Source organism: Typopeltis vanoorti, chromosome 20 (assembly GCF_054136105.1).
Source record: "Typopeltis vanoorti isolate ZY-2024b chromosome 20, IOZ_Tvanoo_1.0, whole genome shotgun sequence".
NCBI classification, from domain to species: Eukaryota; Metazoa; Arthropoda; class Arachnida; order Uropygi; family Thelyphonidae; genus Typopeltis; species Typopeltis vanoorti.
In genome coordinates this window covers 109,618,844-109,632,506 of record NC_143568.1, presented here as the reverse complement: position 1 = coordinate 109,632,506, position 13,663 = coordinate 109,618,844, and the positions used below count along the sequence as shown (strand labels likewise).

Genomic DNA, 13,663 nt, shown 5'->3' with positions numbered 1-13,663 from the left:
CTCTCCACTCTATTGGAATCACAATGGAAACCAGGAGACCAGACCTGTACACAATAGTCAAAATGAAGTCTTATAAAGAGGCAAAATGATGTCTTTATCTTTATATGTCAAAGTTTGTTTCAGCATTGCAATTATCCTCTGAATTGTATTTGCAATCTTTGCTACATGGACTTGAACTTGCACTTGTAGCCCTAATACAAACAACAACAAAATATATCCCTGAAAAATCCATATAAACTTCTTTTATTAGTTGATTTGTGAGGTTAAACTACTCAGTGAAGATGTTGTGGCCTTGCAAGAAGACCTGAATAAATTGAGTGATTGGGCAAGCAAATGGGGATGCGAGTTCAATGTTGCAAAATGTAAGGTTTTAAAATTTGGAAAACAAAGATGGGATGCAGAATTTATGCTTGGTGAGAATATATTGTTGGAGGTAGAGGAAATAAGAGATTTGGGGGTGATAGTGGATAAGGATCTAAAATTTAGGGGACACATCACCAAAATTGTGAAGACAACACAAAGACTTCTGGGAATGATGCAGAGGACACTGACGTGTAGAAGTAGGGAAATTCTTGTTTCATTGTATAAGGCTTTGATTAGGCCACACATGGACTATTGTGCCTGGATTTAGTCACCGGGTTTTCAGAAGGATGAAGAGATGTTGGAAAGGATCCAAAGGTGACTGACTAAGGTAGTTTCTGACCTCTGGAATGTTGAGTATGAGGAAAGATTGAGAAGATGTAATTTGCAGAGTCTGGTGGAGAGAAGGAAGAGGGGAGATATGATAGAGACCTACAAGTTGGTAAGGGGTTGTTATAAGATTAATGGTGGAGAAGTTCTACAGAGAATAGTGGGAGATCAGGGGAGAACCAGAGGCCATCCCTGGAAACTGTATAAAGAGGGTGTGAGAGGCAGGTTTTTTTTGTGCAGAGTTGTGAATGATTGGAATGCCTTGCCTGAGAGTGTGGTGTCTGCAAGGAGTTTGAGTGTGTTTAAGACACGGTATGATGAGATGTGTGTGATAAAAGGACCTCCCAGATGAGTCTTTGACTCCATGAGGTCTTGGGAAAAAATAATAAAAATAATAATAAATAGTTCCATTTCAAACCAGTCATTCTTCATAGGTACTAAGAAGAATGACTGATGTGAAATAGAAGGCACTAATCTGATATTTGATATCAGTAACTTGTAAGCTAAGATTCAAAAGTTACCAGTAAATGTAAGAGAGTAGTATTAATGCCAAAATGCATTGTTTCCCCTTAAAAAAGAAAGCCTCATGTTGGAACATGGGATATTAGTATTAAAATTAATCAGTATTACTATTATTATCATCATCACTTACTCAGAGGCTTATTAACCATTATTCAGAAATACATCTCTCCTTAAACTTACTGACAAAACACGTTAACTGTCTCTGATGACTCATTCCACACTCACTCACCACCACTCTAAGAAAAAATCTAGTTCTCATGTTCTTGTTGACCACACTCCTATACAACTTCCAGGAGTCACCAATTACAATCACCTGTGAATCTTCATGTCCACATCACCACCAAGAAACCTAGGCAGGAAACCAAATCGGTACACATCAGTCCACACGGCCATATCAAAGCCTTATATAGAGGGGATAATAAGCTCCTCAACATTTAATGTTTATTCAACATCTCCTCTGAACTTTGATTTCCTGTCATCAACCCCAAATCACTATCCAAATTAACTTCTTCCATCAATGTAATACACAGCTTGTATTTTTTTTCTCCCCAAAATGAATAATCTTACACTTTACTACATTAAACTGACAACTACTATCCTTTGAACACATTATCACTATTTAAATCCTCTTGCAGATCCCTACATTGCCACCATTAACTAGTGTCCCCCCCCTCCCCCAATTTTGTACCATCAGCAAATAACTGGACATTTGCACTTAAATTACTTTCTAATTCATAAATAATTTATCGTGACATAAAACTTAAATAACAATGGACCAAGTTCAGAGCTCAGCAGCACACATTAGTTATCTGCTTTCTCTTGGATTCTACTCTCTATACATTTCTTTCTGAGTTACGTCCATCAATCATCATCATATCCATGTCAGAGCTTCATACCATCACCATTTACTTCAATTTATGTATTCACATTGTGATTTTTTAATATCTCAAACCCTTCCAGTTCACCTACCACTATTCTCATAACAGTTCCTGTGAGATCGGTCATTGTATTATTTCCAGCTGGATGATGCACCCTTGCAAAGTGATCACTTGGTAATTCAAATATTTCTTCTACTTCTGTCAATCTCCCTGTCATCCATATTCATTAAAACACCCCTCTCATCATCATTCTTTCTTTTACCCATCACATAGTGAAAGACATTTGGGAATTCCTTTGGCCTGCTCAGCTGATTTCCTCCCATAATCTGATTTTGCTTTGTTGGTCACCCTGCTTGAATATGCTCTGCACTGCTCATGTGTTTGGCGATTCTTTTTCTATAAGTTTCTTTAATGATTTCTTTTTTTTTTTTTATGTATTTATTATTATTACTATACTTTTTTTCAACTCTGCTTAATAATGCTACTAATCCATTACATTACTGGAGGGTTGGGAATGATATGTCAATTTATTTAAATCATCCTGCAGGATATCTACATCAGCTTAATCAACTATTGCTTTGCCCAGTTTTGCATAATTTTATAGCAAGGGGATGGCTGACAGACAGACACCAGAGAGAGAGTATTTGGTGAAGTGGAGTCTAGGAGAATGATGGTGACTAACTAGTGGAATATTCAAGGTGCAGTACTGGAGCCACTACTCTTTAATTTGTATATCAATGACAAAGGGAAAGATTTAAGAGAGGGTATTCAGTTATTTGCTGATGATGCAAAACTGGGGAGAGAAATAGTTGATTAAGATGATGCAGATATCCTGCAGCATGATTTAAATAAAGTTTATCAATTCTTGATTAAGGACTTCCTTATTAGAGCAAACTGTTATAGATTTGTTAAGGACTCAAAGTTTTTGTGAAGGGTGGTGGAAAGAGTTAGTATGTATCCTTTCTTTTAATGTTACGCGGTGATCAGCATTCATTTTCGAAATTATGGAATTTACAACCGTGTTATAACTAACTCTTTTTATTATCCTGACATTTCAATCTTCATTGAAATGTTCCAAGATCATCATCTGGAACATTTTAAGCAACTTGCTTTAGGTTCCTCCCCTTTAAAACCCAAAGTCTGGCTTAGATAAGTTGACTATGTTTTCGCAATCTGGTCCCATGGTCGCCAGACACTAGGCACATTCCTTAGCCACCTAAACAAACAACACAAATGCATACAGTTCACAATTGAGATTGAAAAACATAACACACTCTTGTTTCTAGATACACTTGTCACACGTCTTCCTTCGGGAAATCTTTCCTTCACTGTTTACCGGAAACCAACCCATACTTGCCAATACATACATATAAATTCCTACCACCACCCAACACAAAAACTATGTGTCATCAATACACAAAAAACAGGGTTCTGAAAATCTGCTCCAGTGAACAGGCACTGAAAGAAGAATTTAAAGTGATTAGCAATACTTTTCAAAACAATGGATACAGCCAAAACACTATTAACAAAATTCTCTACAAGACCTCAATAAAAAAACAAAGACAAACCAGACTACAACAAAACTATAACCATTCCCTACATTAAAGGGACATCAGATAAAATAAACAGAGTACTACAAAAATATAACCTCAACGTCACCTTTAAATCTCCTGCAAAATTAAAAAGCTTACTCAACTCATCCAAAGATTCACCCCCCCCCCTGCTAACCCACCCTGGAGTATACCATATTCATTGCCCCTGTAACAACCACATATAGGAGAAACAGGATGCACAATTCCTATCAGACAAAAAGAACATAAATGACTCATTAAATATAATAGTTATGGTGAAGCTTGCCTTTCGAATCCCGCCCTGAACACAAATTTAAGGAAGCCTGTGAGATCATTATCAACCACCCCCAATCTGAACAACAATGAAGGTCTAAAAATCACATATATATGGAAGGCATATATTCGACCGACGGAACCTTCCTCTCTATGAAACTATAAACAGGAACTGTAGTAAATCCATGATCCTAAATCAAAAATAACAATTGTAATACTAAAAATAGGACATCACTGTTACTGAAAGAAAACTATCTATAAGAAAAAATGTTTATTCATGTTATCTTAAATTCAATCTAGCTTGATGTAATTTATAATTTTTTTTTTTTCACTAGAGGTCATACAAGTAGAATAATATGTGATCAAATCATTGTTTCTCTAGCTTATGGTTTGTAATGTAACGCAGCTTATCTTGTATATTTATGTATACTCCAGATGACGATCTTGATATGAAGATAGAAACGTCGGGATAATAAAAAGAGTTAGTTATAACACGGTTGTAAATTCCATAATTTAGAAAATGAGTTAGTATGTATGTATTCCTGGTATGAGTGGGTTTGCAAGTAGACAGTGAATGACAGACTACCTGAGGGAAAATGTGTAACATGTGGATGCAACTGCCACACAAGTTTTAATTTCACTTAAAATGGTAAATCAAAATGAATTCACATTGATTCCCATTTGTTCCAATTTGTATAAAAGAGTTCAACATAGTATTCTGTCAAACACCCTCTCAAAATCCTGAGGTATCAGCATGCAGTCATTCACTTTATCCAACTTGCCCATCACTCTATTGTAGAAATTTTGTAAATTACTAAGGCATGATCTATCAGCCATTCTGACCCCACAGCGCATCATATTCTTATCCACCCATCTGCGAATTCTGTCTTTGACCAACTTTCCAATAACTTTACTACCACAGTTTTGGAGCCTTCTTTATGCAATAATATTATTTTGCCTTCCTTCCTTACATTTCCTAGGTACTTCACCAGACCTAAGACTTAAGCAATGTTAACTACTTTATTGTGATGAAACAGATTAAATAAGTTATTTTTCTTAAATATAAAGAGACAATAGGCTTCATTTCGGCAATATAAACATTATTTAAATTAAGGGGATATTAAATCCCACATTGTTGTAAAACCGAATAAGAAACTCAAAGATTGAAATCAGAGAGTTTCATGCCGAATATAGTAAACTATAAAAGTATCGGCAATTACTAGCATGAGCTAATGCAAGTAGTCCTAGTACGTAGTACAATCTCGGACAACTCGCAGCAAAGGATCCATGGTATTTTCCATAATTTAAAAACACATTTCCTAGAAAATGTATGCTGTTATTACATTATGGTGGGAGATCACTACCCAGATTGGTTTCAGCCTTTTTTGAGGCTTCATCAGTGAGTAGCTAGACCAAATAGATACCAAAGGGTATAGCAAAAAGAACTTATATACTCTGCTATATGAGTTGTCAAAAAGGTGCAACCATTAAGTTACTTAAATATAAAGAGCCAATAGGCTTCATTTCGGCGATATAAACATTATTTAAATTAAGGGGATATTAAATCCCACATTGTTTTAAAACCGAATAAGAAACTCAAAGATTGAATCAGAGTTTCATGCCGAATAAAGTAAACTATAAAAGTATCGGCGATTACTAGCATGAGCTAATGCAAATAGTCCTAGTACATAGTACAATCTCGGGCAACTCGCAGCAAAGGCGGTAAAGTTTTGATCGCTATTCTTGGTATTTTCCATAACGTAACACATTTCCTAGGAAATGTATGCTGTTATTACATTATGGTGGGAGGTTCACTACCCAGACCGGTTTCAGCCTTTTTTTGAGGCTTCATCAGTGAGTAGCTAGACCAAATAGATATCAAAGGGTATAGCGAAAAGAACTATTAAAAATATTTTTACTAGTTTTTAATAGTATTTTTAATAGAACTATTTTAAAATTATTTAAAACAAGCTAACTTTTTAGTGTTTGGTTTGTAGGTAATATCTGCTGCAGTTATTTTTCTATAACAAGCACAATGACTCTATATATCAATAAGGCAATTTGCTCAGATTTATATTCAAGGAATGTATTCTTATTTTGCATAAATGATATAAGGGCTAGGGCGTACCCCTTAAGCGACGCGCAGCCACATCGCCCTACAGCTGGGAGAAGTGGACGAGCGCTACCGCATCAAGGGCAGGTGCGGTTAAAGAAGCGAGCCCAGCAGGTGGAGAGGATGTTGCGAGTGGGAACACTGAATGTTGGAAGCATGACTGGAAGGGGAAGAGAGGGGGCAGACATGATGAGGAAGAGGAACTTCCTCATGTCTGCCACCTCTCTTCCCCTTCCAGTCATGCTTCCAACATTGTGTTCCCACTCGCAACAGAAATGGTGTAGGAATTGTGGTGTGTGGCAGAATGAAGGGTGAAGTACTGGATGTGGGTAGAAGGAACGACAGGTTCATGCGAATGAAATTGGGTCTTGGAGAAGAGCGGGTGGTCATATTATATGTATATGCCCTGCAAGTTGGTTGTACAGCAGAGGAAAAAGATGAGTTCTGGAATGTGTTAGATGAAGAAATGAGGGAATTGGAAGAAAATGAGATGGTGTTTGTCGGAGGAGACTTGAACGGGCACATAGGAAGACAGAATAGAGACTGTGAAAGGGTGCATGGTGGCCACGGAGTGGGAATGATGAACCAGGAAGGAGAGAGGGTTGTGGACTTTGCAGTAGCGTTTGATCTGGCAATTGTGAACTCGTTTTTCTTCAAGAGGGAAGAACATTTGATAACATTTAGAAGTGGTAACAACAGCTCACAAATTGACTACATTTTGACTAGAAGAAAACATCTTAAGGTTGTGACAAATTGTAAAGTAATTCCAACAGATCAAGTAGCACAACAACACTGACTGCTGTGCGCAGACTTTAAAATAAGATCGAAGATAAGAACTTCTGGTTGCCATGGGATGAAGACAATTAAGTGGTTTCGCTTAAAAGATGAGAGTGTGAGGAATCGTTTTAGGGAGAGAGTGTTAGAGAGGATTTCGGATGGACTGGAAAGTGTACAAGATTGGTGGAAACATAATTCAAAAGTAATCCTGAGCTGTGCAATCGAGGTGCTTGGTGAGACATCTGGAAAGATTAGAGAGCAGAGGGATGGTTGGTGGTGGAATAATGATGAACAAGTGGCAGTGACAGCTAAGAGGAAGGCAAAGCAGAAGTGGGATGAGTCAAGAGTGGAAGAGGACAGAGAGGTGTACAAAGAGAGAAAGCAAGAAGCCAAGAGAGTTGTGGCACAGGCGAAGGCCATGGCATATCAAGATCTGTATGATCTATTAGAAACAAAGGAAGGACAGAGAAAAATTTACCAACTAGCGAAATGTAGAAATAAAGCAACTAAGGACATCTTACATGTGAGGCAGATCAAAGATGCTGAAGGAAGAGTATTATTGAGGGATGTGGACATAAGAAATGGATGGAAAATATACTTTGAGGGACTTTTAAATGAGGAAAATGCAAGGACTCACAGAGGAGATGGGCAGCCTTTTGAGGGGATGGTGCAGAACATCAGTAGAATGGAAGAGACGGAGGCCATGAAGAGGATGAGGAATGGAAAAGCGATGGGCCCCGACAGAATTCCAGTGGAGGCATGGAAGGCACTGGGGGAAGAGGGAATTTATGAAATGGTGTAGGAATTATGGTGTGTGGCAGAATGAAGGGTGAAGTACTGGACGTGGGTAGAAGGAACGACAGGATCATGCGAATGAAATTGGGTCTTGGAGAAGAGCGGGTGGTCATATTATATGTATATGCCCTGCAAGTTGGTTGTACAGCAGAGGAAAAAGATGAGTTCTGGAACTTGTTAGATGAAGAAATGAGGGAATTGGAAGAAAATGAGATGGTGATTGTCGGAGGAGACTTGAACGGGCACATAGGAAGACAGAATAGAGACTGTGTAAGGGTGCATGGTGGCTATAAAGTGGGAATGATGAACCAGGAAGGAGAGAGGGTTGTGGACTTTGCAGTAGCGTTTGATCTGGCAATTGTGAACTCGTTTTTCTTCAAGAGGGAAGAACATTTGGTAACATTTAGAAGTGGTAACAACAGCTCACAAATTGACTACATTTGACTGCTGTGGGACCTGTTCATGAAAGTTTGCCAACAGGAAAATATACCCGAGGAATGGAGGGAGAGTACTCTTATTCCCATCTACAAGGGTAAAGGGGATGCACAAGACTGTAAAAATGTAAAAATTACAGAGGAATAAAGTTGATGTCCCACACAATGAAGATCCTAGAAAGGGTTCTTGATGGTAGATTGAGGGAGGAAGTGGAGATTGCAAAGGAACAATTTGGCTTCATGCCTGGTAGATCAACAACAGATGATGGAAAAATATTGAGAGAAACAAAGGGAGCTACATCTGGTATTTATTGATCTGGAGAAAGCATACGATAGAGTGCCAAGGCAAGAAGTCTGGAGGTGTCTGAGGGAGAAGAAGGTGCCGGAGAAATATGTCAGGTTGGTCTAGGAAATGTACAGAAATGTGAAGACAAGTGTTCGGACCTGTTTGGGACAGACAGAAAGTTTTCAAGTAACTGTTGGCTTGCATCAAGGGTCAGCATTAAGTCCGTTTCTGTTTAATATTGTGATGGAGGTGGTAACAGAGGAGGTGAGAGAAGATGCACCCTGGACAATGTTGTATGCAGATGACATCTTGCTGTGTGTAGATTCAAGAGAAGAAGCGGAAATTAAACTGGAAAGATGGAGAAAAGTACTGGAAGAGAGAGGTATGAGACTGAGCAGAAGTAAGACAGAGTATATGTGTTGCGCAGTGGGCGGTGGCCAGGAGACAGATCTGGAGCTGGAAGGAAATGTCATCAGGAAGGTGAGAGACTTTAGATACTTATGTTCAACAGTGGAAGAAGATGGAGGAGCTGAGAAGGACGTGGGATGCAGGATACAAGCAGGTTGGAGGAACTGGAGGGAGATGGCTGGAGTGTTATGCGATAAGAGGGTGCCAATCAATCTGAAAGGCAAAATTTATAGGACAGTAGTGAGGCCAGCTATGACATATGCTATAGAAACTGTGGCCCTGAGGAAAAATAACATTAGCAGGATGGAAGTAGCAGAGATGAGAATGCTTTGGTGGATGTGCGGTGTGACCAGAAAGGATCATCTGAGAAATGACTATGTCAGGGGAACAGTGAAAGTTACGAACTTAGGAGCAAAAATACATGAGGCAAGGTTGAGATGGTTTGGTCATGTGATGAGGAGGGAGGACGAATATGTGGGAAGAAGAGTCATGCAGATGGATGTGCAAGGAAAGCGGAAGCATGGGCAGCCAAAGAAGAGATGGAGGGAGCTGGTAGAAGAGGACTTGAAGATGAAGAACTTGGATGTGGTGGCAGCCCAAGACAGGAAGGTGTGGAGGAGACTAATAACAAACAGTGACCCCACTAAAGTGGGAGAAGCTGCAGAAGAAGAAGATTCTTATTTTGCATGTTAAAGTATCATAAAATAGCTTATGTTTAATTGAAGGAATCAGTTTCATTAAATACAAATTAAAAATAAATTTATCAAAAATGATAATTAGCTATGTTTTAAACCACCCTTGAAAGAACTGAAAAATGTACAATGCTAAAAACATTTACTCTAAACATGATTAAACTTAGAAAAATCTATGTATTTCTAAAGACTATACACACAAATTGTGTTTAGAAAAATTAGGATAGTAAACAGCTGGTATCAATGGCAGACTCATATTAAAAATGAAGGTATTAGAAAGAAACAATGTTAGAATTCAAGCATGTATGACCAAAGTTAATCTTAAGTGAACGATCAATTAAACTAGAATGGGAGAAGAAAGGCTTGCGAAACAGTTGTTTGACACCAAAATGACAGGAAAAAGACCAGAAGAAAAATGTCAGATGTGACCAAATTTAAAACTTGACAAATAAGATTAATTTGGAGTTGTTAAGTAAGCCAGTAATTATGCAAATTTAATCATGTAGTATTATCATAATGTCCTATAGAACATTTGATGGTACATTCAAGAAGTTTATAGGTTAACAATAATCTATGCATGTAAGAGACAAATATAAACGGCTTATTTTTTTATTTTACTATGTTACTCATTAAACATAAGTACTTCTCTTCAAAGTTTACTTACAAGGCAAAAGCAAATGTGTACGCCTGAGTTTTTCAATTTTTTCATCTAATATCCTCTTTCTTTTTAGACTTTCATGATATTCATCTTCTAGCAACTAAGAAAGAATATCAAAGAATAAATTAAAATTCGGTAAATATTTATTTTGTGCAAAATACAGTAAAATAAAAACTTATTAGTTGATACTTCAATGATCAATTAATAGGTCCTTATCAGTTAAGAACTATTTATTAGTTGATAACTTATTAGTTGATTACTTTATACCAAAACAACTGATTTGGTACAAATACCAAATCAGATGAAGGCTTATATTTATTAACTGAGAGAGGAAAAAAATTAACAGCTATTATAACATTTTGGCCATTTGGTTCATTATATATTTATTTAAATTTGGTATATTCTGGATGGTTGCTTCTAAGCCTATGCAAGAAATGGCTTCTTTTGAGAATGATGTTATTTACTGAATTTGGTTATATTATAATTTCACTGGATGTAATCTATTTTGTTCTTCAGTGGTGTCAAGTATTTTGATTATTTAAAACAAGCTAACTTATTAGTGTTTGGTTTGTAAGTAATATCTGCTGCAGAGGTTTTCTAATTTTAAATTCTAATATGTGATTTTTGTATGGATGGCCAACCAGGCAGGATATATATATATATCCTGCCTGGTTGGCCAAGTGGTTAGCATATCTGCTCTCCAGTCAAAGGCTGTGGGTTCGAAACCCACATGGATGTTTGTGATTTTCTGTGGAAATACTAGTGGTGGTGGCGGACGGTAGATGGCATTGGTGTAGTTGGTAGACAGAGTGGTGGAGACAGAAAGATGTAGAGTAAGCGTCCTCCCTCGATGAGTCTCTGGACTCCCTGGAGGTGTCACGTAATAATAATAATAATATATTTAATAATAATACAATCCCTACATGTGAGAATCCTAAACCTATAACACATCAGCCCAGTATGCATGCAAGTGACACGAGGATGAGGTAGGATGTTCAGATAAACAAGTAGGATGATGAGAACTTGATTCCAGTAAGTTTGTAACTGAACTATGTATTTCATGTTACAAGTTTTTATTATGTTCCCTCTCTTCTGCCTGTCAACTAAATTCTGCAATCTACACACCTTCAATCTATCCTTATAGGGAACAGTCCACATACCAGACCGATTACTCGTCTCTGGATCCTTTCCATCACTTTCTAATCTCCCCCCAAAAAATAAACAGGTGTGTGCAGTCAAGATATGAGCGAATTATAACTTTATAAAGAGAAATAATAATATTAATCTAATTATCTTAACTTGTCAATGTGTTGTTTAACATCTAAGTAACCCTCTGAGCAATTCCATCAACTTTTGCAATAAGCCTTATAAACTTCAACTCTCTCTCTCCACTATCACCCCAAATCACTAGCCTTGTCAATTTCTTGCAATCCAGTACCCTCAATGTCATACAAAGTGTATAAATCTGTTCATCTTTCAGTGTATACACTTTAACACATTAAAGTGACCACTATTATCCTTTGCTCATATTGCAAATTTATTAAAATCATCCTCAACAATTGCATATCCCCCCGCCCTTAAAACATCCCCTATATCATTAATATGGAAATTAAAGGGTAGTGGCCCTAGTACAGAAGCTTGAGGTAGTCCACTATTCACCCTCATTTCCATTCCACAATATACTTCTTTTTGCTATCTGTCTGTCAGCATCTCAACCCCCCCACCCCAAAAACCATCCATACCACTAGCATCCCTTCTCAGTTGCTCCAACTTATGCATTCCATGTGGTATTCTGTTATTTTGTGAAGTCCAGCAATATCATGGTGTAGTCATTTTTCCTCTATCCAATTCCAGTCACAAAATAACAGAATACCACATGGAATATATTTATATATATACACATATAAAAAACTAAAGTTGGGCCTAACTTTTACAGTTTTGCTGCCCACCTTAGAGTGTCATATTCTATCTACCCATTCCTGAATTTTACCTTTAATAATCTTTTTCTGATGCTTTAATCATTACTCCTGACATACTAATTAGTCTGTAATTTGCTACTTCTGCATTGGAGTGACCTTTCTGTAATTTCTGTAATGGAACTATCTTACCCTCTTTCCACTTTCCCATGGAACCTAACCAGAGCTAAGACTTAAACAAATTTTGATCGGATATGGAATCTGATACCGCTTCTCTCAAACAATCCCTGACCACTTTCCATGCATTAATGACATTTTTTCCTTGTAGCTTCTTATGCTAAGGTGCTGCTCCAAGATGCCTCCTAAATTTGTCATAATCACTAGCTTTGTAGTTCCATATAAACCCTTTCTTGAAGAATTTCACATGTTTATCAACCTCTGAGAACAAAACTGTGTGGTTGTTTATCCTCGTTGGAAGCAGAGCAGCTGCCATGGTTATGGATACATCTTCTGATGCTATTATCAGATCTAACATTCTTATGAGCCAGTCCATCTCATGCTGTTTTAGGTGATTATCCCTTAATAAATAAATACGAATTCCATTTCCATCTTGTCATGTGTCTTTTCCTCTTTCCATTCTATATCCCCACAGCTAAGATCCTCCCCCCATTATAAAAGGTTGGCCTGCACTCACTGTGTATTCTGCCAAAGCATGGCATTCACATTTTTCTCTGAGCTATACCCCTCCCCACCACAATCTAAAGCAGCAAACAACAATATATTTTGTACTATTGGCATCTAACACCAGATATCCTCACAAGAACTCTCTCCTTCAGATCTAAACTCCTCCTTTATTTTCATTCTTGTTAGTTGAAGTTCTTCCATCATCAGTAATACTCCTTTTTGGTGTCCCTTCCTTTCTATATTGTGTGTATCTTGTATCTCTCTCAGTGATATATCGGGAAAACTTGTTTAACTTTAGCCTTTCTTATTACAGTCGCAGCATCACGTTCTATCGCATGTGTCCTTACGTTAAGTAGGTTGCGTCATTGTTATGCAATCCACATTAATAATAAGCTTAGCCTTATGTCTCGCTTCTCTTATGCTCCTTCTTATGTAGCTTAACCTTTAAGGGCCACCAGAAGTTTACCTGTTCCCTGAATTCTATAAATTATCCTGGTCACTCAGGCAAATTTATTTTTTTACTGTGCCAACCTGAGCCTTAAAGTTAGAGATAGACACTGCCTTTAGGTTAATTATAGAATATCAGGTGCTACTAACAATATAAATTAAATTCCTAGAAACCTTGGTTGTCTGGCATAATTTTACTCTTATTTGCAGTCGTGCCCTTACTTTCAATTGGGGTATTCCCGCACACACACACACTTTCTTAGGTTCAATATTTCATGAAGGGTCAGGGTCAGTCATCATGATCAGAAACACATATAATTAAAGAATCAAAACATTTATTAAATTCAATTAGTAATGCCATACAAGTTAAATTGATCATCAAATCTAATGTTAAACCTCTACCTTTCATTCACTCTCTCAGTCTTAAATAATTTTAGTACTTTACTTCAAAGTATCAGTAAATTCAATAACTCAATACATATTACATTTATGATTACAACTCATTTTTTGACATTTAAG

At 37.3% G+C, this 13,663-nt stretch overlaps 1 protein-coding gene across 1 annotated transcript in view; it reads right to left on the bottom strand.

Moving 5' to 3' along the window:
* hob (bridge-like lipid transfer protein family member hobbit) overlaps window positions 1-13,663 on the bottom strand; it is an 844,941-nt gene that overhangs the window by 414,228 nt on the left and 417,050 nt on the right. The window contains exon 25 of the mRNA XM_090409957.1: window positions 10,104-10,197. Coding sequence (XP_090266083.1) covers window positions 10,104-10,197 — 94 coding nt within the window. The remainder of the gene's footprint in view (window positions 1-10,103; window positions 10,198-13,663) is intronic.